The 22,824-nt window shown below is 36.3% G+C and overlaps 2 protein-coding genes across 7 annotated transcripts in view; one reads left to right on the top strand and one right to left on the bottom strand.

Moving 5' to 3' along the window:
* LOC117996816 (RNA-binding protein 1-like) overlaps nucleotides 1–22,824 on the bottom strand; it is a 411,711-nt gene that overhangs the window by 178,175 nt on the left and 210,712 nt on the right. The gene's annotated exons all lie outside the window — the stretch shown is intronic.
* N (neurogenic locus Notch protein) overlaps nucleotides 1–22,824 on the top strand; it is a 192,238-nt gene that overhangs the window by 108,812 nt on the left and 60,602 nt on the right. For all 4 annotated transcript variants that reach the window (XM_034985351.2, XM_034985350.2, XM_069509880.1 and 1 more), the window contains exon 3: nucleotides 15,831–16,108. In XM_034985351.2, the coding sequence (XP_034841242.1) occupies nucleotides 15,831–16,108 (278 nt within the window). The remainder of the gene's footprint in view (nucleotides 1–15,830; nucleotides 16,109–22,824) is intronic.

Genomic DNA, 22,824 nt, shown 5'->3' with positions numbered 1-22,824 from the left:
TAATTGTGTTTATAATCCTAATAATAATCTATACTAATAAATAAAATCGAAGTGTCTGTCTGTAATTTCGAAATAACTACCTCATATCAAGCTTATATGGTTATTTGTACTATAACTGAATCACACGTTTTTAAAATTTTTGTCTGTCTGTCTGTCTGTTTGATCTGGGCTAATCTTCGGAACGGCTGAACCTATTTTGACGGGACTTTCACAGACAAGTAGAGGATTAATCAGGGAGTAACATAGGCTACTTTTTTAACCGACTTTCAAAGGAGGAGTTATGTTTTTCTACCTATGTACACCGAAATCTCAGAGATTACTGAACCGATTTGCGTAGTTTCTTTTTAATCGATAGAGAAACTTTGCGTCATTATCGCATAAAAAATTTGGATTCCAACGCCTGAATCCTGATGCTGTACGGGACCTGACCATAAAAATTTAAGGGAATTAGTAACTGTCGGTTATAAATTGATGTTTAAGGTACCTACCAAGTAAAAAAAAAATTGAACTCGAGGACCCAACTCCTCAGCCCTGATGCTGTAAGGAATTGCATTACAAAATATATACCTCACATAGAGTACTGCTCTCACCTTTGGGCTGGAGCACCCCAGTACCAACTCCTTCCATTTGATCAGATCCAAAGGCGGGCTGTTCGACTTGTGGACGATCCCAAACTAACCGGCTCATTGGAAAGCCTGGAGTACCGCAGAGACGTTAGCTCTCTATGCGTGTTCTATCGCCTGTATAATGGGGAGTGCTCTGAAGAGCTTTTTGACCTCATTCCATCCTCTTTTTTCTACAACCGCGCCGCGCGCCACCGTAAGGAATTTCACCCTCACCATCTGGGTGTCTGGTGCACTTCGACCGTCCGCTGCGCCAGATCCTTCTTTCGGTAAATAAAAATAAATTGCTCAAAATAATCAAAAACCATTGCATAAAGGCTTATTGTTATTACAGGCTGCCTATCTTATCTCCTATTATTTCTAGACTCTCTTATTCTTACACAAGTATGTAGAAAATGGTATTAGGTATTGGCTACAATTATAATTTTTATGTACTCGTACTTAATCTATAATGTGTATATATTAGTATTAAAAAAAATTAAAACTCTAATAAATAACACCACACTCTCAAAAATATTAAAATAAATAATGCATTTCAAGATTACTTTAGGATCAAAACGGACGGACGAATCAGGACAGTTATCTTCTTGGTAAGTTGATTTTAAAATAAATACACAGCATGTGTTGCGTAAGGCGTGAGAACTTTCTCGGACCTCGGGTAACACACTCTTAAATCACCCTTAAAATGGGCCAAAGATTTTATTTTGCATCAATTAAGAAATTTGAAGATATTGGCGTCCAAAATCAATTTATCATATTTTCTATCATTTCGGTCTTCTTCTTCTTCCTGGCCTTATCGGCACAACATGTCATCTTCTATTTCTGTCATCCGTCAACATTTATTCACCCCTTTTACAATTCTTTTCTTTCGATTCAGTATATTATTACATTAAAGTTAAAGTCATAAAATCGATTGAAATTAATAAATCTATCGATAAGTTAACAAGTTGCTGCCTAATAATTGACAAAATTAGTTACCTATGGTATTTTTGCCAAATAACAACGTTGCTTACTAACTTACCGACAGATTACGGAAAGAATGATTAATCGGCCGTTTAACAATTTTTGACCTACATTACATTAAAATATTAAACAACCTAAAATTTTTATATTACGAGTAGACCGTACCTATTTACCTATTTGCAGAAACTTTCAGGTTATATTATTATGTTGACCAATACAAATGTTACATTTCAAAATGAGGCACGCAAATAACAAATCGGTTGTCCTAATTTAAGAAATCCGTCTATCGTGTAGCCAAGCGGTTAACAGTCGCTTAAAATAGAAAATCATAACACTTCTAAATCTGTGATTACTTATATCCACAACATTACCTGTGCATGACATTAATATCCATATAGATAACCTCTTACCTCAGGTCAAAGTGAATCTCGGTCACCGTCCCCCCTCCCCCCCTCTCGCTACCGTGGCCACGCCCAGTGCACCACTCGGTGCGCCCGCGCAGCTCTCGTCCAATCGCCATGGCGAAATTCAATTTGTGATCTACTTGTTCAACTGCACTTCTCAGTTCTGCATATTATGTTGTCATGATTATTTCTGGGTCCTATTATGGTGTATGAAAATAGTTGGTTTGTTTTGCTTTAGAAATCTGTTTAGAACCTGACTTGCGTAAGATCTATACGTACAGTATACGTACAGTAGCCGGCAAGAAATATTGTACATCCTTTAGAATCGACCGACCACATCCTCGATCTTCACAATGAGATTTCAGCTTTGTCGAGCATCGTCTTTGTCACTCATACCTATGTGACGTTTTGTCGGTCTTAACGACAGAGACAACGCTCTACGAAACCGCTCTATCTCTAAAGGTCGATGTACAGTATTTTTTGCCGCGTACATATGTATATAGGTGGTATTGCCAAAAACTGTACTATGGTCTTTTTGACAAATAATCATGTGGCTAATGCAATGTTCGAAACAAAAAATTAAGATTAAACTAATAAGCACAGGAATCATATAGAGCCTCGTGATTAAATTATTTTAATCTCCACCTAAATTCTTTAATATAATCCATTAATATGAATTCCTTTTGAACATTAGATTAGTATTCAATAATTTAAATATCAATTTTAATTTCAAATAATTTAGATTTCAATAAGCGGAACCGATCGGAGATTTGCTCAGTCAACCAACCAGATTTTTGAGAGATGATGTAGGGGTAACTTTTTCACGTCATCTATTAAGAATCAGGCCCCCCCCCCTCCCGATTGTGTAAGAATAACCATTTCATCGCTATTGCAAGTTTAAGAAGTTCTGCCCTTTGATTGGTTGATTCGCTGTTTACATTTTTTTCACAGCCAATCAAAGGGCAGAATTTCTTGAAGATTGCGATAGCGATGAAATGGTTATTCTTACACAATTATTGGGGGGCTGATTGGCCTACTCTACTATATCTACTATAAATCTCCGTTTATAGTGGGCCGCCGATAGTGGGCCCATGCTGTAGTTCCGTTTGAAAATAAAATAACGCGACAGGGTCCTCGATGCTATCGCGATCGGTACTATTATTATCTTTATGTCCCATTCCCTGGTCATTGTCTTCTAGTGGGGGATATAAAGAGTAAAAATCCCCAGCGTTTCTTATAACGTCAATTACTAGGTTCGTGCGCCCCGTTATCGGAGTGTACAAGCACTATCGCAAGATTTACAGGTAGTGGGAAGTCCACGGAGTACGGACTAGATTATATTTATCCCATTATATTTATTTTAGACTTCATCCGCGTAGTCATGTTTTTTTTAAATCCCGTGGGAACTCCTTGATTTTCCGGGATAAAAAGTAGCCTATGTCACTCTCCAGGTCTTTATCTATACCCATGCAAAAAATCACATCAATCTGTTGCACCGTTGCGACGTGATTGAAGGACAAACCAACAAATAAACACTTTTTCTCATTTATAATAAGGGTACTGATTGTCCCAGTTTTATAATATACACTGTTAAAATGTTGTTATCTTTTGCTACATATGGGTTTCTATCTGCTATGTGAAGGGGATACCTACTCTATTGTAATGTGTAGGTATGTTTGGACCAGGGTTGTTGCGGATCCCATTATTTTGACATCCGCGGATGCGGATTATTAGAAGTTGACATCCGCAGATGCGGATGCGGATGTTGTTGGGTACCACTGTACACTTTTCGATTGGTCAGTTAGCGATCGAAGATATCAACTAGCAAACACGCATGAGGCACGCGCCACCCTAGCCCCACTACTCACTTTCTTTGCAGGTCGTTATTTGTTGCAGATATGAATACGTAAAAGCTCCTCTGCGGATGCGGATGTCTAAATTAATGCGAATGTTCCTAATTTGCGGACGTGGATATGATTATCCGTAACACCCCTAGTTTGGACATACCACGTTCTATATTGTCCACTAACATTTTAGAACTTTCAATTTTAATCAATCAAATTAAATACTAACGGACGGCTATTTAGATATTATCAAATCGTATACTTATCTTAAGCTACTGGGGCTAGAAACTTAAGATTTTGCACGGAGGTTTTCTATATAAACATGGACCCTGACTAAAAAGTGCGGAAATGAAGATTTCCCCAATAAACCAAAAAAAAAATATTACGTCTAAATAATATACCCTACCCGGTTTTGATCATGATCACAGTTATTGGTATCCTCATAGATACTTTTAGCCAAAACTTAGCTTAAAAGAACATGCCTAAAATGAAAGAATATAAATAAACTTTACAGCAAAATATTCAAGTAAAACTAAATATAAACCACACATATGTGCAAGTACGTTGTTGAAACACGCGGCAGCACTCGTAAAATTTGCATACAAAGCCTAGAATAGAAGTAAAAATAAAAGTATCAAGGCAAGATATATTTATTGGAATAGTTTAGGCTAGATTTAGACGGCGCCATAGTTTCTTGTACCGCGAAGTTTCTTGATCAGTTTCAAAGAATTTGAAATAAAAAAGGGTAACTAGTAACTACCTATTTTTTCATTTGAAATCCTTTTTCAACTTGCAGACTCACACGTCATTTCTATGTAAGTCCTATTCGATAAAGAATCAACGTAAATAGCTTTGTAGAGTAGAGTAGTGATAGTAAATATACACTGCACAGCCCACCTGTAGAGATTTCGTTCATAATAGAGCGTACGGAATATTTCTATGCCTTATCGTTCATTATGTCAAATAGTGAGATAGTGAAATATTTTTCACCTACCCTCTGCGCCAATATAATCTTGCAAAAAGTCATAACACATTATAATGGTAAGGAGGTAGATAACCTACGTATACGAGAACAATGGCTATATATGTATATATATGCAGCCTTAGGGTCCGTTCAGATAGACCGGAGCGGAGATCGTATTTAAAATTGAGCTTTACAACATTGACTCAATAAGGTATAAATTTTACGATTATTTTCTTAATTGGCAAAAGGATGCTCGAGAATGCTCCCAATGCGTTCAGTGTGAAACTTCAAGAGCAGCCTATTTTTTCGCTCGGTTTGACCGCTCGTTGTGCCAGTTCCTTTTTCCACATACCTACATGCAAACTCTAGAACCAACTCCCTTCGGCGGTGTTCCCACTAGATTTCAACATGGGGTTATTCAAGGGGCGGATCAACAAACTCTTGAAAGGCCGGCAACGCATTGATGGCGGTTCCTCTGGTGCTACAAATGTCCATGGGCGACGGGTACTTAACACGTGACCCGCCTGCTCGTTTGATCGCTATTTTTATATATTAAAAAAAGTCTCTGTAAGTCTGTGTAAAAAACGCTGACCGATGTTCTCCGAGCCGGTCTATCTGCATGGGTCTTAAGAAGCGATGAGATGCGCGGGCGCACGGCTCGCGGTCTCTGCGATGAAGTATGGCCACGCTTCGGCTACCGGGCGTAGCGCGTTTATGGCGTGATCAATTTTATCCTTTACGATGAACCATTACTTGGGGCTTACTCCATTGAGGTTTCTTGCTCTTATGGATGTATTTATTAGGCCTCTATGAGCCAACGGCTAAGGGACATCCGGAAAACTAAAAGTTGATAGCTTGTTAGTTAAAATACCCGTAGAATGAATGAATGAATATACTATATGTGACGTTTTGTCGGTCTCTACGACAGAGACAGCGCGCTACAAAACCGCTATCTCTACTAAAGATCGATGTATAATATTTTCTGTCGCGTACTCTAGGCAACCTTGAGCTGTGGGGGGTAATTTTAATTTTTAATTTTAATAAAATGATCTTGCTCATAACATTAGATTGCGATACCTACCGGCTTCATTTTTATTCTATGAGATTTATTTAACCTTTCTTATCTTTTTTACTGCTTAAAGTTGATTATATTTTTTGGTTTTATTTAAATTTTGTACATAATTGGTATTGGCGTTTATTTTTTAATTCTAGAAATAATATATTTTGTGACAATCATTTCATTATGTTATCTACAAAATTTACATCTATCAATTTAAATTCGGTAAATTACTTACGGCTTTAAATGAATAAATAGAATTTCTGGCGAATTCTTTAGATAATATGGTAATAGCTTATGTATACATTAGGTACCTACATTTACATATTTACAAAGTATCTACCTACCTATAATTATTATAGATGACTTGCATAGTTATCGTTTGTCCAATAATATAACAGAAATCACTAGCAATGACACTATTATAGTTGTTTGTGTGAACTCCAAAAGTGCTTAACCGATGTTATTCAAGTTGTCACCGATAGATTGGGATGGGATTCGAAAGAGGTTCCTGGACTTATCGAGTAGATAGTAGATACTACTAGGGCGTTTATAAAAAGCTATAGATTTAGCTAATGGGTGGGCAAAGGGTTTTTTATAATTAAATATTACTTATAATACAGTACCTATTAGAAAGAAATAATATAATTTTATTTGTTTAACACAAAGTAAGGTAAGGTAACAGCAAAATGGCCTTGATTCAGCTTCTTACTTAACTTCAGAAGCATAATAGCAGAAAAGAAAATTGGATGTCTATCTATAAAGATGGACAGCCCATTTTTTATATATAGGTTACTACCTACTAAGTCGCCGGCTACCTAATTATTATATTGATGTTTTTTTTTTAATAATACAAAATATTATCAATGTTTTTGGCTAATAGATATTTTTATTGGCTTGTTTGAACTTTTTGCATAATAAGCACTACTTGTAGATCCGATTCAGATAAGAAATACATAATATAAATATCAAAAATTGACTAATAGTATGAATTAAATATGTAGATTTTAGTCGTTTATTATATTACTTATATATTTTTCCATTATTTACCTGTATCGAGTTACGGCCAAATTAATAATCTATCTCTAATTTGTCGATAAGTTACTTGGTAAAGTTGTTATTTGTCAGAAACGATTATATAGAGTTTTTGTTCAGTACAACGCCTGTACAACGTTACGAAAAAAAAAATTACACTTCATTCTTTGACGTAAGATTTTTACATCGTTTACCGGCTATCTGCCAAAAACCAGCATGATCCGAACTTCATAGTCGCGGATCGTTCCTCCCAGTGTTGGGAACAGTACACAGCTAAACTTTCAGCTTCTATAAGATTACGAAGGTCTGGCCCTACGTCTACCCTACTGACGGGTTCTTAGTCCAAAAGTAAAAATTTGGCCTGTATTTTATAATTTCAATTGTGTTTTACCTACACTTCAAGGAAATTTCTGAGTGAACATACATACTACAAATTTCGTCACTGGCAGCAAGCGAACAGTAGCTTATAGCGGTCAGAGCGTCGGGCGCGATCCCAGGAGACGCGGGTTCGAATCCTGGCAGTCCGCAATTTTTGATACCCATGTATTTAAAATATTTCGAAATTTAGCCTGACTTATCATCAAAAAAAAAAAGTCTAGTGAAGCACCGTAACCATGTTACGGGAAGCTCGTTTTTCTCACAGAAGCTCAACCCGTTCAGTTCCTGTCTTCATTAGGATCCGCATCGCATATGGACGGTAGTATAACGGACGGTTACATGCGCCGAGCCCCGTATGTGGACAGATGCACTCGTTTGCGCAAGATTGCTATAATGTTTCCTGCTTACGACTTAAAGGGTTAAAGTATCCGAGCCATTCACGTGCCATTAGGTATAGACGAGTTAATGTGAGATGAAGACTGATAAATTATGTACCTAGCTGTAAAACATGTCGTTTATTCTAACTGTAGGTACCTACACATAACACATCGCATTTTTAGGAGAGTATTTTCTTTGTAGAAAGTGCTAACAGCTTGAGACAACTTATCAAAGAAGATAAAATTGTTAGTTTTTGAGTTTGTATATAGACGGAAATCTCCTTATCTCCAATCGGATCATTAGGATCCGATTGTGAAAACTATTTCAGTGACAGTTAGCTAAAATGTCACACAAATGCACAACATCTATAATTTGTTTTCCTTAATATTTAAATAAAATGAAAAACTAATTATTGTTAAGAAGTAGACATGTGTCCGCTATAGCTTAACTTAACTGAAAACCGCTGCCGTGCCTATAGCGTACCGTAGCGTTATTGTCGTAGCTAGCAACGGTTTTCAGTTATCATCTATGACGAACCACCTGACAACGCAACACTGCCAACTGGCAACTGACAATGCATTGTTTGGTTTTTTGGTAACTAGAAACGCAATAATTATGCCTTCTCTTTCTTTCTTTCACTGAAAGCTGAGAAGGAGCGGTTATTGGCTACCGGCTTAGTAACTAAGAACTTGGTAAACCAAAGCCGACCTTATCTCTATTACGCTAAGGCTTAACTGTACAAGTACTTGTCCATTACACTTTGATCTATCATTCTAAATACAGTTAGCCTTAGAGTAATAGAGATAAGGTCCTCTTTGGTTTATCAATCTTCATGAAATGTTTTTGGTTAACTGGACTGTGGCAAACTATTCGTGCAGGCGTCCACTATAGTTTGACCTATGTCAATGATCAAATTAAACTTTACTGCTATGAACTTAAGGTTGTGATTACTTCACGATATTCATGAAAGTAAAATTGGTTTTATTTTAGTGAATATGCGCGCGCTAGCTATACAGACGGTATTGATACGGCAGCTAGCTTAGTTACTACAACGGAAACCGCTGCGCGTTGCGCATATTAAATTAGTTGAAACACAACTCTGATACCGATATTCGGCAACGGTTAACAATATCGGTATTGAAACTAAGTAACTGTTGATTAACCGTTGCCGTAAATAGCCAATAACGCCCATCTTTATTAAGAAGAGTAATTTTGAGTTTCATACAAGCTTTTATCAGCAAATATCACAGTAGGTGTGCCTACTGATAAATCATTTAAACAAAAGCCAATCTATTGGACTCAGGACAGAAACAATTCATTTGAACAAACACGAAGATCGTTAAGTAATGAAGCGATAATTACTACGTAACAATAAATTCGCCACAAAAATCACAGGAACCAGCTACTGGTGGTTATTATCTGTGTAATAAGCCATCGGAAATTCAAACACACCTTGTTCAGGGTTACCAAACTATAGAAATTTTCCTCACATGCCCCAGTTCCTTTCTCAAACATTTTTTTAAAGATAAAAAATAAAACTCTCACTATAAGTAAAATATGGACAAGAAAAAGAAGAGGTTTTCTGTTTATAAGAAAGACACCCAGAAAACCTCTTCGGTCAAAAAACGCCAAGTTCGTACAAAATTAGCTACAACAATATTATGTAGACCGTATGAACTTTACTAATAATAATATAAAAACATACGCGTCGAGATGCTTTGAAATATCTGTTAAAGTTATTATTGCGAATTAATGATATAATATTATTTTGCAGGTGTTTTTCAAAATAAACTGTGATTTGTACACAATATTAGACTACAAATAAAATCTCTAACCAGCAGGACATTTTTATGGATTTCGTCATTTTGACAGTAGCCCTTATATTCGGCTCTGGTAACCCTATCTTTGTATGAAGGAGGAATGTTTTCTTGAGACTAAAATAACTAAATCTTCATTATAAGGCGAGCCATAAATTATTAGTGCAGCCATAGAGCAGCTATCGATGATCTAATTACGGTGAAAAAGCGAGAGCTGCAGGCACAGGAACTGGCACGCTGTTCGATGATAAACTAGGCTATGTTGGTGCGTTTAACTAACATAGGCATGCTGAGTTGTTAAGCGTAGAGACGGTTACAATATTTGCCATTGATTTTATACACAGAAATAATAACTACTAGGTTGTATAAGTAATACAGTCTGGTAGAGATAAAAACATAAGACTTATCACAAGATTTGAACAGATTTAATACGGGCACGTTTGTAAATAAACTTGCCTGACCAGCATCTAAGGATGCCATGAATTTGTTCGAATCCATGTTTCATTTGTTGAAGACCGTATTTTAATTTTTGTTGTACTTAATTTTCTGTACTAAATTAATGACTTATTTTTGTTGTGTTATTTTGTTACTTACACAATGTGTTATTATGCTTATTTTGATTTTTAAAAAGAGGAACTTTTTAAAAACTGCCAGTTAGTTCTTCGCAGTAGAATTTGTTTTCCGAACCGGCGCGGCGGTAGTCTTGATCATCACAGATTATTTTAAGTGGCACAAGTTGTCCTACATGAAGTAAATAATTTAACTGTATTTCAAATTAATTTAGTTTCATTTCATGAACTCTACCGATAGGAGATCACATTGTTCTCTCTTTGACTATAAATCGGCAAAGGGTTGCCAAGGTTGGTGTAAGGCAATAATTTATTTGAGTCCGACAGCAGATCCTGTGTCGCTGAGAGCGGGCCCGCGCGCGCAATAAATAAATAGCGTAGCATGTAACTGTTTGATATTCGATATTCTGTAACGCTCGTGAACTTTGAAAGACAAATTAAGTGCAGTATTGGAAACAAGACAAGTCTTCCATTTTATATCGCCATTTGCTAACAATTTCGCCTTTTGGGTGATGAAATATTATCATCATGAATGGTTTAACCACCCGCCCGCCCTTTTGAAATGAAATCAATATAAAACCTAAAGCGTACTTTCCGTTGACCTAGAATCATGAAATTTGGCAGATAGGTAGGTCTTATAGAACAAGTAAAGCGAAAAATCCGAGAACCGTCAATTTGTGGTTACATCACAAAAAAAATGTAAACAAATAATTAGTATTTTCAACTTTCAAAGTAAGTAACTTTCAAAGTGGGGTACCATAATATGAAAGGGCTTTTTTATCTGTAGATTCTAAAAGATTTTATATTTACGCATAATAGTTAGTTTTTTTATCGCGCAGAATGTCGAAAAAATACGATTGTAGTACGGAACCCTTGCCTCGGTGCGCGAGTCTGACTCGCACTTGGCCGGTTTTTTTAAATTACCTAGTACTTGTTTGGTTACAACTAAATTAGCACCAGTATCTAATTCAGCCCCATTCGATTGATCAAAAACCACTGTCGCAATTATTGTACGGCTTTCTACTTACCATGGTCTATCAACAAATCAGCATTCGACTGCTTCTAAGAAGCGAGGCATGTCGCCTGTTATCAGATCTGCGGCCCGTGTCGCGCACGCATGGAGGTATTCCAACGGCAGATTGAGTGATACCATTCTGATAGATTGATTGATTCGCGTTACGCAATAGGAAATATTGTACCCGAGAGCTATACTCTATCCACGGAGAAAAGTTAGTATAGGGCTGTCTCTGTTACGTAATCCCATAAAAATGACAAAGACAAAAAAGTCAGTGGGCGTCAACCATTTTGAGTAAACAAACGAGTTTTTGACTGGTGCGAGGCTTCGGCCGTTAAAAATAAATAAAAAAAAGGTTTGCCCGTGTCCATCTTAGATTGCATCATCACTTACCACCAGGTGAGATTGCAGTCAAGGGTTTACTTGTATCTGAATAAAAAATAAAAAAATGTGTTTTCCGTACTAACTTGTTTCCGTGGACTCTATTCAGCTCTCGCTAATGTTGTAGATAGCAAGCGAAACACGAAGAACAACTATATTACTATGTAAGTATTTACAGTAAACAAACTTTTAGAGGCGGTCTTGCCTGTAGCATGAAAACAAAGAAGCAGTAGAAAATATACTATTTCTACAAACGTTATAAAGGTTTCTGTATACAATCTCAGTGGAATTTTGTCCAGATAAGACTCAGCCATAATGCATAAAATAACATAAGTACATAGTGTATAAAATACGGTGCAACCACCGCGCAGACTGCAGTTGGGGTCAGTGCGTGGGCGCGCCGCCCACGCTGGCTTTGTGCTGTACAGGTTTCAAGGGAATCATGAAAACATTTCGACTGTATAAATTCGCTGGAATCCTTCCTTTGAATCCTTAGTAAATGTTCTTTATGTAAATTCGTTATTGTAACATTTTGCCATTTGAAAACAATAGCAGCTGAGTTTTTAGCCTGTTCTTATCCTGTGGAAACTGCTTAAAGAATTGATGTGGTAGAGTCTTGATTGTAAGTGCTAAATATATAAAAGGAAAAGGTGACTGACTGACTGACTGACTGATTGATCTATCAACGCACAGCTCAAACTACTGGACGGATCGGGCTGAAATTTGGCATGCAGATAGCTATTATGACGTAGGCATCCACTAAGAAAGGATTTTTGAAAATTCAAACTTTTAAGGGAGTGGAAAAGACGTTTTTTTGTGTAGTCCACGCGGACGAAGTCGCGAACATAAGCTTGCTTGCTTAAGCTCCTAAATAAAATAGAGACATTTTAAATTAAAAATAGTGTGGATTAATGATAATAATTAACCATAATAATATAAGTAACTTAATGTAAAATAAAATATATAGAAAATACGGGCTTCAAAAGTAGGTACTTTCACGAATGATTGGTAAACATTATCAGAATATTGCAATTAAAATCTTTGTTTAAATCACAATGTATACAAAAATGAAAACTTTAAAAGGTTTCGGAAAAATACATTTTCAGAATTTTATTAAACTTTTGTTTATATTTATAAAGGGTCTTAAAGTATAGAGAGACTTACTTTTAAATAAACCTCTCTTACAAAGTGTGGAGAAATAATTGCATTTCGTTCCCACAAAATTATAATAAAACAATTTGAAGAAAACCTAACCCAGAACCACGTGGGTGTGAAATGTGAATTCAATATTATTATTGTAAAATGTTATCTGCCATTTAATGTTATTTCAAAATACATCTCTGGCAATTAACACCACTTAAGTGCGTGGATTTAAGAATCGATTGTAATCGATTGAACGTTTACAAAGATAATATTGACGTATCAACACTGGGGATCCGTGCTGGTTCTCCATTCTTTTTCTTTAAACAAACTTAACTCGACGTGTTTTAGAAAGCTTTAGTGTTAATTAGGTACTGTAGTCTCGGTTATCGTGGTTTTATAAGTAGTTATGTTACGTGAATTGAGGTAATCTTGTTGTATCTGCGGTCGAAAGGCTGGATGCCATTAGCTAGATACCTACTATAGTTTGAGCAGCTCAGCGTCTAAGTTTTAGTAACTTGGGCTCAGATGCTCAGGGCGGCATCTGGGCGGAGAATTTGAGCATTTTTCAGCTGCTCTAATTAAAGGACACTCAGAAACCCTTGGATGCCAAGAAGCTTATGTGATAGTCAATAATCATTATCATCATATTAACCCATCTTAGGCGATTGTCATTAATCATTATCATCATCTCAACCCATCATTGGCTTACTACTGAGTACGGATACTCTTTTAGTACCACGCTGTTCCAAGTGTGAATTAGCCGACTTCAACACCTTTGAGAACATAATATTATTCTCAGAATAAGAATATAACAGAATATACCTACGTTATCTCACGATGATGTTTTCCTTCTGCTAGCTAATTTGCGAACAGAATCCTAGCACTGAATTTTTAAGAAAAAAATAGGGACAAATTGGTTAAGATGCCAAAAAGTAGTATATTTTATGCATTTGTTCCATATTAATATTTGGTCCAAAGTAAACCTGACTATCAAATCACTCTTACTCGTTTACTCTTTTTTGGCGTTTCACTTTAATTTTAAGAGTACCTAACCTTATGTTAACCACTTGATAAACAACTGACCCTTAACACACACTTAAGACCTTAAAATTTAGCATACCTCAGCGGTCATAAGAACTCATGAGTCATGACATAACAATATCTTTAGTACTTACATGGGTTCACATCGTGACGAAATAAATAGTTTATGAGGTAACTTTCAATAGCTGTACCAACACTTACCTACATGATCTCTTTCTGTATTCATACTTCAACGTCGTGTCACGGGCTGATCGATATATTTCCATAGATAAAGCTTGTGTATATTTCTTACACACCTACCTACCTACATGATGGACGTCTGAATCAAGGTGGTTTATATTTGGATACTCATCCATACACATTGATCTTATAAGGAATCTTTTGACATCACTTTCTGAGAAGCGCAGTTGCAAACATGACGTCGGATTGTTTTCTTAAAGAAATGTGTACGTGGTAGTTTTTGTACTTAAGACACACATATGACAGCATATAGGATTTCGTACCTAAGTACAGTATACCTACGGAAAAAAATAATACATACGTCATCGTACATCGGCCTTCAGAATGACATTTCGGCCTTGTAGAGCGTTGTCTCTGTTACTCATACCTATATGTATTACGTTTTGTAGATCTCAACGACAGAGACAGTGCTCTACAAATCTGCTATCTCCTTCTAAAGGTCGATGTACATTACTTTACATCTGTACAATACCATACAATACAATACATTCACAAAAAGAATTTAGGGGAATTCCCTAGTAACTTTCAAATTGCTCTCAACTGAGTTACCATGATTAAAGTCAGGTTGCAACCTGCCATATTTATTTCGAAAATGGAAGAAATTTTCAAAAGTTTAGCTCGATCGAGATTTTCTGGTAAGGATTCGAGGGTCCCCTGAGCTTTAGGGCCCCGGGGCACTGCCCCGCCTAGCCCCTAGGTAACGCCCACTGGTGACAGATACTTCATTCATAAAACGCACATAACTAAGTTAGAGGTACGCCCATCTCTAACTTTTGGGATCCAGCTCCTAAATCCCTTAATAGGAGACCGAAGTCTTAACCACTAGCTAGACTCGCATCGCTTTTTAACTTTTCTAATGGTATAATTAAATTTCCTCGACTACAAACTAAGCAAGAAAAACCCTTGGTCGCGATACAAAGGCTCGGTGTCACAGGAGCGTGTCGCGAGGTATCTGCGTTATTTATTGTCGTGGTTCGCCAGACACGATAGCGGCCCAGTACGCGTACTCTAGGCTTTATATCTATGCCTTATACCGAGCATGTCGAGTACAGGCTACAGTACCCGTAGTATAAGATTTTACGTCTCACCAAACGTTGCTAGAATTCGAGAGTCGAAACACAATAACATCAAAGTAAAATGGACCTAAAGAGCCTTGAATTGAAGTCAAATATTCAATGCCACTGATTTTAATTTCGCAATGTTTCCGCTTGAAGCTTGAGCTTTAAAACAAGGCATTTAAGATCCAGTTTACTCTTACTACTCTACTTAGTGTTTCGACTCTCGAATTTGGTTTGGTTTGGTGAGACGTAAAATTTTATACTACGGGTACAGGTAGTCCGGCGAAAATCTGTTCCTTGGAAGGCTACCTACCTAATTATTTGCATACTATTTACTCATTTTGTTGATAAGTATTAGAGAAGTATAGGTACCTACTTTTAACTAAGGGATTGTTAAGAGTTATGCAATATTTTACAGAGATTAAAAAAATGAATTCTGCCTGTCAAAAAGGGAGAAAATACAATAATTTTTGTAAAACACAATGTTAGTGAGATGAAGTTTTGTTTAACAATAAAATTGCTACATTTTTTTGGACATAAGTTGTCGATAAAAGCTACTGACATTTCATTGTAGTTTAGGTATGTACCTACCTAGTACTTAACAGAGATAACAAAATGCACCAAACACCTCAGCATTAATATGAAAAAACTGCGTTTTAATGATCTTTTTTCATACACAGAAACCTTTAGTACGCGACAGGTCGAAATGGGGAGGGAACACCCCGTACACCCGCACAGCGCGAACCCGGTGCGGGCAAGTGCGGGTGACGTACGGGTGACCTCATACCACGATTGCCATCTTAACCTTTCCCAGACTATACATACCTATACCTTTATGATAAAAACATATTTTGATCTATATTTCCTTATAAGGAAAATACAGCATTTTCCTAAATCCTAATCTCTGTTTTTGTCCACAGCTGCACATCCCGTTACGCCGGCGAGTTCTGCCAACATCTGAACCCTTGCCACAGTGAATCCAGCCCTCGATGTCAAAACGGCGGCTCCTGTCGGGTCAGGCCGGGAGCTGGCGGCGCACCACCATCCTTCGCCTGCGACTGCCCTCTTGGATTCAGTGCATCCTTGTGCGAGATCCGAGTACCAGCTGCGTGTGACTCTGCGCCTTGCTTGAACGGAGCTACGTGTAGATTGACGTCATTGGACACCTTTGAATGCGATTGCCCTCCTGGATACACAGGTAAGCCTGAGAAATTCGTACTGTCATCATCATCAACCTATCGCCAGCTCACTACAGGGTACGGGTCTCCTCTGAGAATGATAAATGTTTTGGTCATAGTCCACCATCTACCACGCTGGCCAAGTGCGGATTGGCAGACTGCAAAGTTTGTGCAAGCGTAAATTTTGCGCTATTTGTTGTTATGTATCGGTTGACAACCAATCTACCAATCCGCACATGGTCAGCGTAGTAGACTATGTCCAAAACCCTTCTCACTCTGAGAGGAGACCCGTGCTCTGTAGTGAGCCGACGATGGGTTGATCATGATGATGATAATGATCGGTTGACATCATTGAACACCTATGAATGCGAATACGAACCATGGGTATACGAACAGGTATGCCTTATGTCACTCAAGTAATTTTATAAATCATTTCTTTAACTTAGTCATGGAATTATGAGGTACTTCGGTAGGTAAGACAAATACTATGGAATCTAATTACTTAGATACATGTAAACTCTAAACTACCAACAAAGCTGTATTGTCAAAAAGACTTGAGTCTAGCACTAAGCGGGTAGCTACAATGACGAGTAGGAACCGATCAAAGTATGGGCTCTATAGTAATGTCAGACCATCAGATGAGATCTATCTACGAGTATAGTGAAGCGTTAAAGCTGTCATCTATAAAAGAAAATTGTCTGATCAAAGAGCTCATATATATTGTATAAGGGCATGTTATAATATAAAGTTCAAGCTTTTATTATAACATCATAATATAAGCTGAACAATGCCCCTTTTCAAACGCACTGCATGCTTGCATTGAAGACTGTAGGGCTGGCCTGTACGTACTATAGGTACGTATAAAAGCCTAAAGCTAAGGCCTAAAGGTGGTATATTCAAGTAAGCAATCCCAATAAATCTTTATATGACAGCATAATGGTGTTCTGGTTTGAAATATGACTGCCTTTATTAATCTTTAATACTAGATAGTTATCGGATGATTCCTTATTAGATTAGGGTTGTCTACTTTAGGCCTTTTCTCTTACTTGTTAAAATTGTTTCTGTTTTACGTACTTTTGTGTAACCCTTCCCTCGTTATTATAGAGTTAAATATTAGAGTAGACTGCTTATCTTTATAAATAGACCTCTGGTTGCACGATAATTGACAAGAACTTTATAAAGGTTTTTGAGGTAGATACCTTATACTTAGATATAATTTTTGTCCATTTTTTCAAGCGCTGAGGCTCTGTTAATACGAGATTTCAAGACTTTTACTGTATAAGTGCTTTCACCAAGGTTTCCTTAGATATATACCCAAACTAACAAACAATACATACAACAACGAAATCAATATCTAATTTACCTTCAAATCAAGGTGAATAATGCATCTTTTAGGCAAGCGCGCTCCACCTTAGACTGGATAATCACTTGCCAGTAGGTTTTATTCCTAGAATAGTAAGGGGGATTCCAACATCAATGGTTTTATTACAGTCAAGTACCTACTAGTCTATACTAAAAATAACTAAAAATAATCATAAACATCAACATGATAAGAAACTTCGTCAATTTGTCGTCCTGATAGAATTGTCGTTGAAGAAATAATATGTTCAAGAGACAATTTGTAGACTTAAGTTTGCTATCGCCATGATATTTTAGGTGTAGAATATCATCATCATCATCATCATCATCATCATCATCATCATCATCATCAACCGATAGACGTCCACTGCTGGACATAGGTCTCTTGTAGGGACTTCCACACGCCACGGTCTTGCGCCGCCTGAATCCAACGGCTCCCTGCGACTCGTCTGATGTCGTCCGTCCACCTGGTGAAGGGGTGCTTCCAACGCTGCGTCTTCCGGTGCGAGGTCGCCATTCCAGCACTTTGAGACCCCAACGTCTATCGGTTTTACGAACTATGTGCCATGCCCATTGCCACTTCTGCATTGCTTCGAAATCCGTTGAACTATGTCGGTTACTCTAGTTCTCCTACGTATCTCCACATTTCTGCTTTGATCACGTAGAGAAACTCCAAGCATAGCTCTCTCCATCGCCCGCTTAGTGACTCTGAGCTTTGAGCTGTGTAGAATATGGACAACCCTAAATATGATGCTCATTAGATAATTTCTATATACGGTGAATGACTGTCCATAGCAATGCAGCAGGTGTCTACAAACCCATACAAGTGCTTGAGATATGAGTAAATCGCGGAACCACTGCGATCTACGACATTAATTAGGCTTTATTACACTTTGTTCCCTGGGAAGAAGATAATATGCTACAATTTAATTTATTGTAATAATAATATAGAAAGCTTTTTTAACTGTTTCTTAGGATTTATAAGGTATGTAGTACTTACGCACATGAAATTTGAAGCTTAAAATCCAAATAAGACTTTTAGACGGGTTCGATAAATAATTTATAAAAAAATTGTAAGTAGGGATATTCTAAACGGCTATGGAACTAGCTAAGAACAGCTAGCAACATAGTTTTTTATAGTGGTTCTAACCTGGTGGCATAAAATGTAAGAATCGAAGTCACAGTAGGTATATGAATTCGGTCGTATTATTAATAGCCGTACTCAGAGTCGCTTAATCGTCACTTAAGTTAAGTTAAAACGAGACAGAGCTATATTTCTCACATAAATCTGTCTCGTTTTAACTCAATCTTAAGTAACGATTAGCGACTCTGAGTACGGCGGTAAGTAAAATACCCAAAACTGTTACAAGATTTAAACAATTACTATATGATAAAACTAGAAACGATAAATTATGAAAGTTGTCTTAACTATTAGCATTTCCTTTCAATTTAATTTAACCTTTTGATCACTTGCTGACACTAATGTCTTACTCCTTATCTCATGGTAATAGAGTTCATAATCAATGCAGTTGTTGGGAGCTTACATGAATTTGGTTACGCTGTTAATAGACGTACCAACTTAGTGCCTTTGTTTTTATCTTACCAAGATCACAAAACACATAAAAATTTGAACAACTAGCCAATTTAAAGAATAAAATCTTTAGGTCGCTCTCGATAAGCTAAATATTAATCTCAATAGATAGAGCAGATTCAGTGTTTTATAATTTATTCGGTTACTAACCATGGTCTAGTAAGTGTTTTGATAATGACTACAGTTTACACGTGAATCCGTGATCTGACTACTGACAAGTAGCCATCACTACTCATAATCATTTATAGAAAACAAAGATTCCTTAAGAGCAACATATGGAGAGAGCTGATGATTGAGGATTTTAGGATTGAGGAGAAGAGCACGCTTAAGGTATTGAAGATTGATGGGAGGTGCTCGAGCATATGTCATTCGAAACGTGATCCAATTGGCAAAAATTAAAAAAAAAATCAAAATTCCGAAAAAAAGATGGCCGCCATACAAATTTCGTCGGCGTCCATCTCGGAGGGTATGAAAGATGGAAGAGTGGTTTCTTGGCAAAAGATGAGCAATATCCGAAGTTTTACTCGATGAGTGAAAAAAAAATCAAAATGGCGGAATTTATTTTACCATAGAAAATGTATGACAAAATAGTAGCATAGCAAAGAGCTGGGAAAACATTCAAAATGGCGATTATAAATCTCAAGAGCTGCTTTAACAGCTCGAGCACCGAGCAAAATACTAGTTATTATTGTAAATGCGAAAGTGTGTCTGACGTCGCAACGGAGAAATAGGTCGACGTGATTTTTTGCACAGGTATAGTTAAAGATAAGATTTTTATCCCGGAAAATCAGAGTTCCCACGGTATTTTTAAAATTTTTAAAAACCTTAATCCACGCGAATGAAAATCCAACATCAGTTAGTCATTAAATAAAAATAATTGGAAGAGGCTAGAGAAGTGTACTCGGAACGCACTCCATACATACGTAGATAAATCCTCATTGATAAATTTACCAATCAATAATCAAACTTAATATTAAAAATATTTAGTTTAGAAGTTACACGGACTCAAAGAATTACATACCCGAGGTGAAACTCCTCATACGTTCGGTGCCAACCAAAGGCCGACCAAGTTGGTTCGTCTGTGTACAGCGTTAAACGTGCAATTATGTTATCAAATGAAATGATGCCGACGGGTCTTGTGTTTTTGTAACTTGTTCAATTAAAAATACAGCTTTCAGTTTTTGTCTCGGTATTTAAGAGATTGATTAAATCCGAAGTGCTAGATAAGTTAATAGAATCATAGACATTTATTTTAATAACTGAACAGAATATAAGGTAGATTACGTTTTTATCTGTAGGTAGGTACGTACAAATAGATTTGATTATTCTTGTTTTATTATTATAATTCTGATGCATTAAGAGAATTTAGATAGAAAAAATATACATATATAGTAAAGTCTTGACTCTTGATAGCCAACTACTTTATAAATAATTTTGGCTTTTAGTTCTTATGTATGGAAATTCGGAAAACAAAATACCTCTCTACCTATCGACAGTAAGTTGAATGTATTTGTTTCGTCACTTCTATGCACAAAAAATTCTTCTATGTCTGCCATAATAGCCATGAATGCCATGACAGAAGAGACCCGAAAATAATCGTCTTATGAAAACTGTGCTATACAATTTATTTTAAAATGTTATAGGACATGATGTACGCGAATGAGACACTGAGAATAATAACGGAAATAAGGAGAAAGTGAAGCAATTCACGCTTCCTCATTCACAATAATTTATTGTGTGACGACTTGTCATTATACCAATAAATTGACGTCATAGTCGAGGAGATGGCTTTTTGCCAATTGGCGGACTAAAGCTTCTGCTGCAATTGGCAAAATGAGAGCATTAGGTTTCTACTAAAATTATATTGCATCTCAAAAAAGAGCAAAAATTCAAGGAGGATGATTTTATAGATTTTGTCGTATTTTTTTCGAATTTTTATGTACCTACTATCGATATAGAAAGTAAGTAATCGATATAGTAAGTATAGAATTAGTACTTAAAATTAAAAAAATATTGGAAAAATGATACGACAATGGGGCCGATTCTCTAGTACACAATCTCTAAACTAAACTAAATTAACAGGTCTAAATCTAGTGCTTTCCTTTTCCGCAAGCAACATTATGAAAGGGATAGCAATAGATTTAGACGTGATATTTTAGTTTAGTTTAGAAATTGTGTACAAAGGAATTAGCCACAATGAGACGCTATATTAGGAATATCACTAGTTGAACAGAGTTGAACGGTTGAATTATGTTACCTGTGCAACACAATTTCATTTCGGCTATTTTAGGTACATCGGTACCTATAGAAGGTGTTGTTGCTAGTAAACAACTCGTAGTAATTATTCAAATGAAAAAAAAAACAGGACTGTCCAGCCAAAAAACGAACTAAAAGTTTTTTACGTTTGAAAATGGCAGCATACAGCCGTCATATTTAATTAAAAAAGAAAAATATAGCCAGTGTCGCTCGGGATGATGATTCTAACGATATCTCATAGATCCAAATCTGTTGAAGCATTCAGAAGTTATGGTGGAATAAGTAACTCCTATAGATACATATACATGAAAAATGCAGTCGTAATAAAATAACAATTCTTCGTACGCGTAACGGAAAAAATAACCGAGATTTTTTGAATATGGTGTGCACAAGAACAAGTGCAGAAAGAAAGAAACTGTTACCATAACAGCAGTTGAGCTTGTTCCACCAATCAAAATAAATTCTTGATGTCGTTTAGCGCAAGTCGATTAGTCAGCTAAGCATTCCAATTAACTGATGACGAATTTGGTGCGAGCACATAACGCATTCATCTTAATCGTCCATTCGATTCAAATGCTCTCATAACTTATCGGCCGACTCTTGAATGATATAGAAAAAAATAGGGATTGCAAAAACTTGCTGGTCCTTCCTACATTTAGTAGCGAACGATCCATAAATCTTATTAAATAGGTACCTATTGCATTTTATGAATCGATAATTACATTAGTATACAAAGTTTGAAAGTTTATTTAAAATGTGTTTATATAAATCAAAAATTTTGCAATTATGATAGATTCTGGGTAGGTGATAATATTATGTGCATCATCATATTATATAGGTACATACATTAGTAGGTATTTAGCAGTAGGTATGTCTAATACTATAAATTATTTATATATTATATATATATATATATATATTATAATACTAATAAATTCCACTCAACGATTGTCAAAAACTCCACTTGAGCCAAGTCGAGGCGGTAGATACAATTAGTTTTTTTTAAATAAAAATTCGAAACACCTTAAATAACTGTTAGACTAGAAGCCAAAGGAAAGCTTTTAAAATTCGATATAAAGAAAAAGGTTTCGGTTAATGTCGTAGTTTCCTTATTACGCATACTTAATTAGTTTATTACTTACACATAAAGTAAAACCATTAAAACTGTAATCAAATAAAAAGTACTACCTACGTTTAAACTGCCGCATGTTTTACGGTTAATTAGTTTTTTAATGAAGAACAGATCAAATACGGCTCTGCGTAATAAAAGCTTCGAAATTATACGCTTTTCGTCAATGAGATACGATTTACCAGAGGCGATAATTTCTCGAAAATTGACCACAAGCTGACTAATGACTGGTGTATAAGAGGACTAGTCGTGCTTTTTGTTGTCCAGTAAACGGCGCTGGACTTGCTTTTTACTCTACTTAGTGACTTATTGGTTAGTAATATCTTTATTATTAATAAAATAAATCTTTTAACCACTTCGACTTAACGTAATTATTACGGACTAAACTACACTACAAATAA

The sequence above is a fragment of the Maniola hyperantus genome, chromosome 4, assembly GCF_902806685.2.
Source record: "Maniola hyperantus chromosome 4, iAphHyp1.2, whole genome shotgun sequence".
Taxonomy (NCBI): domain Eukaryota; kingdom Metazoa; phylum Arthropoda; class Insecta; order Lepidoptera; family Nymphalidae; genus Maniola; species Maniola hyperantus.
This window is presented reverse-complemented; position numbering and strand designations above follow the sequence as displayed.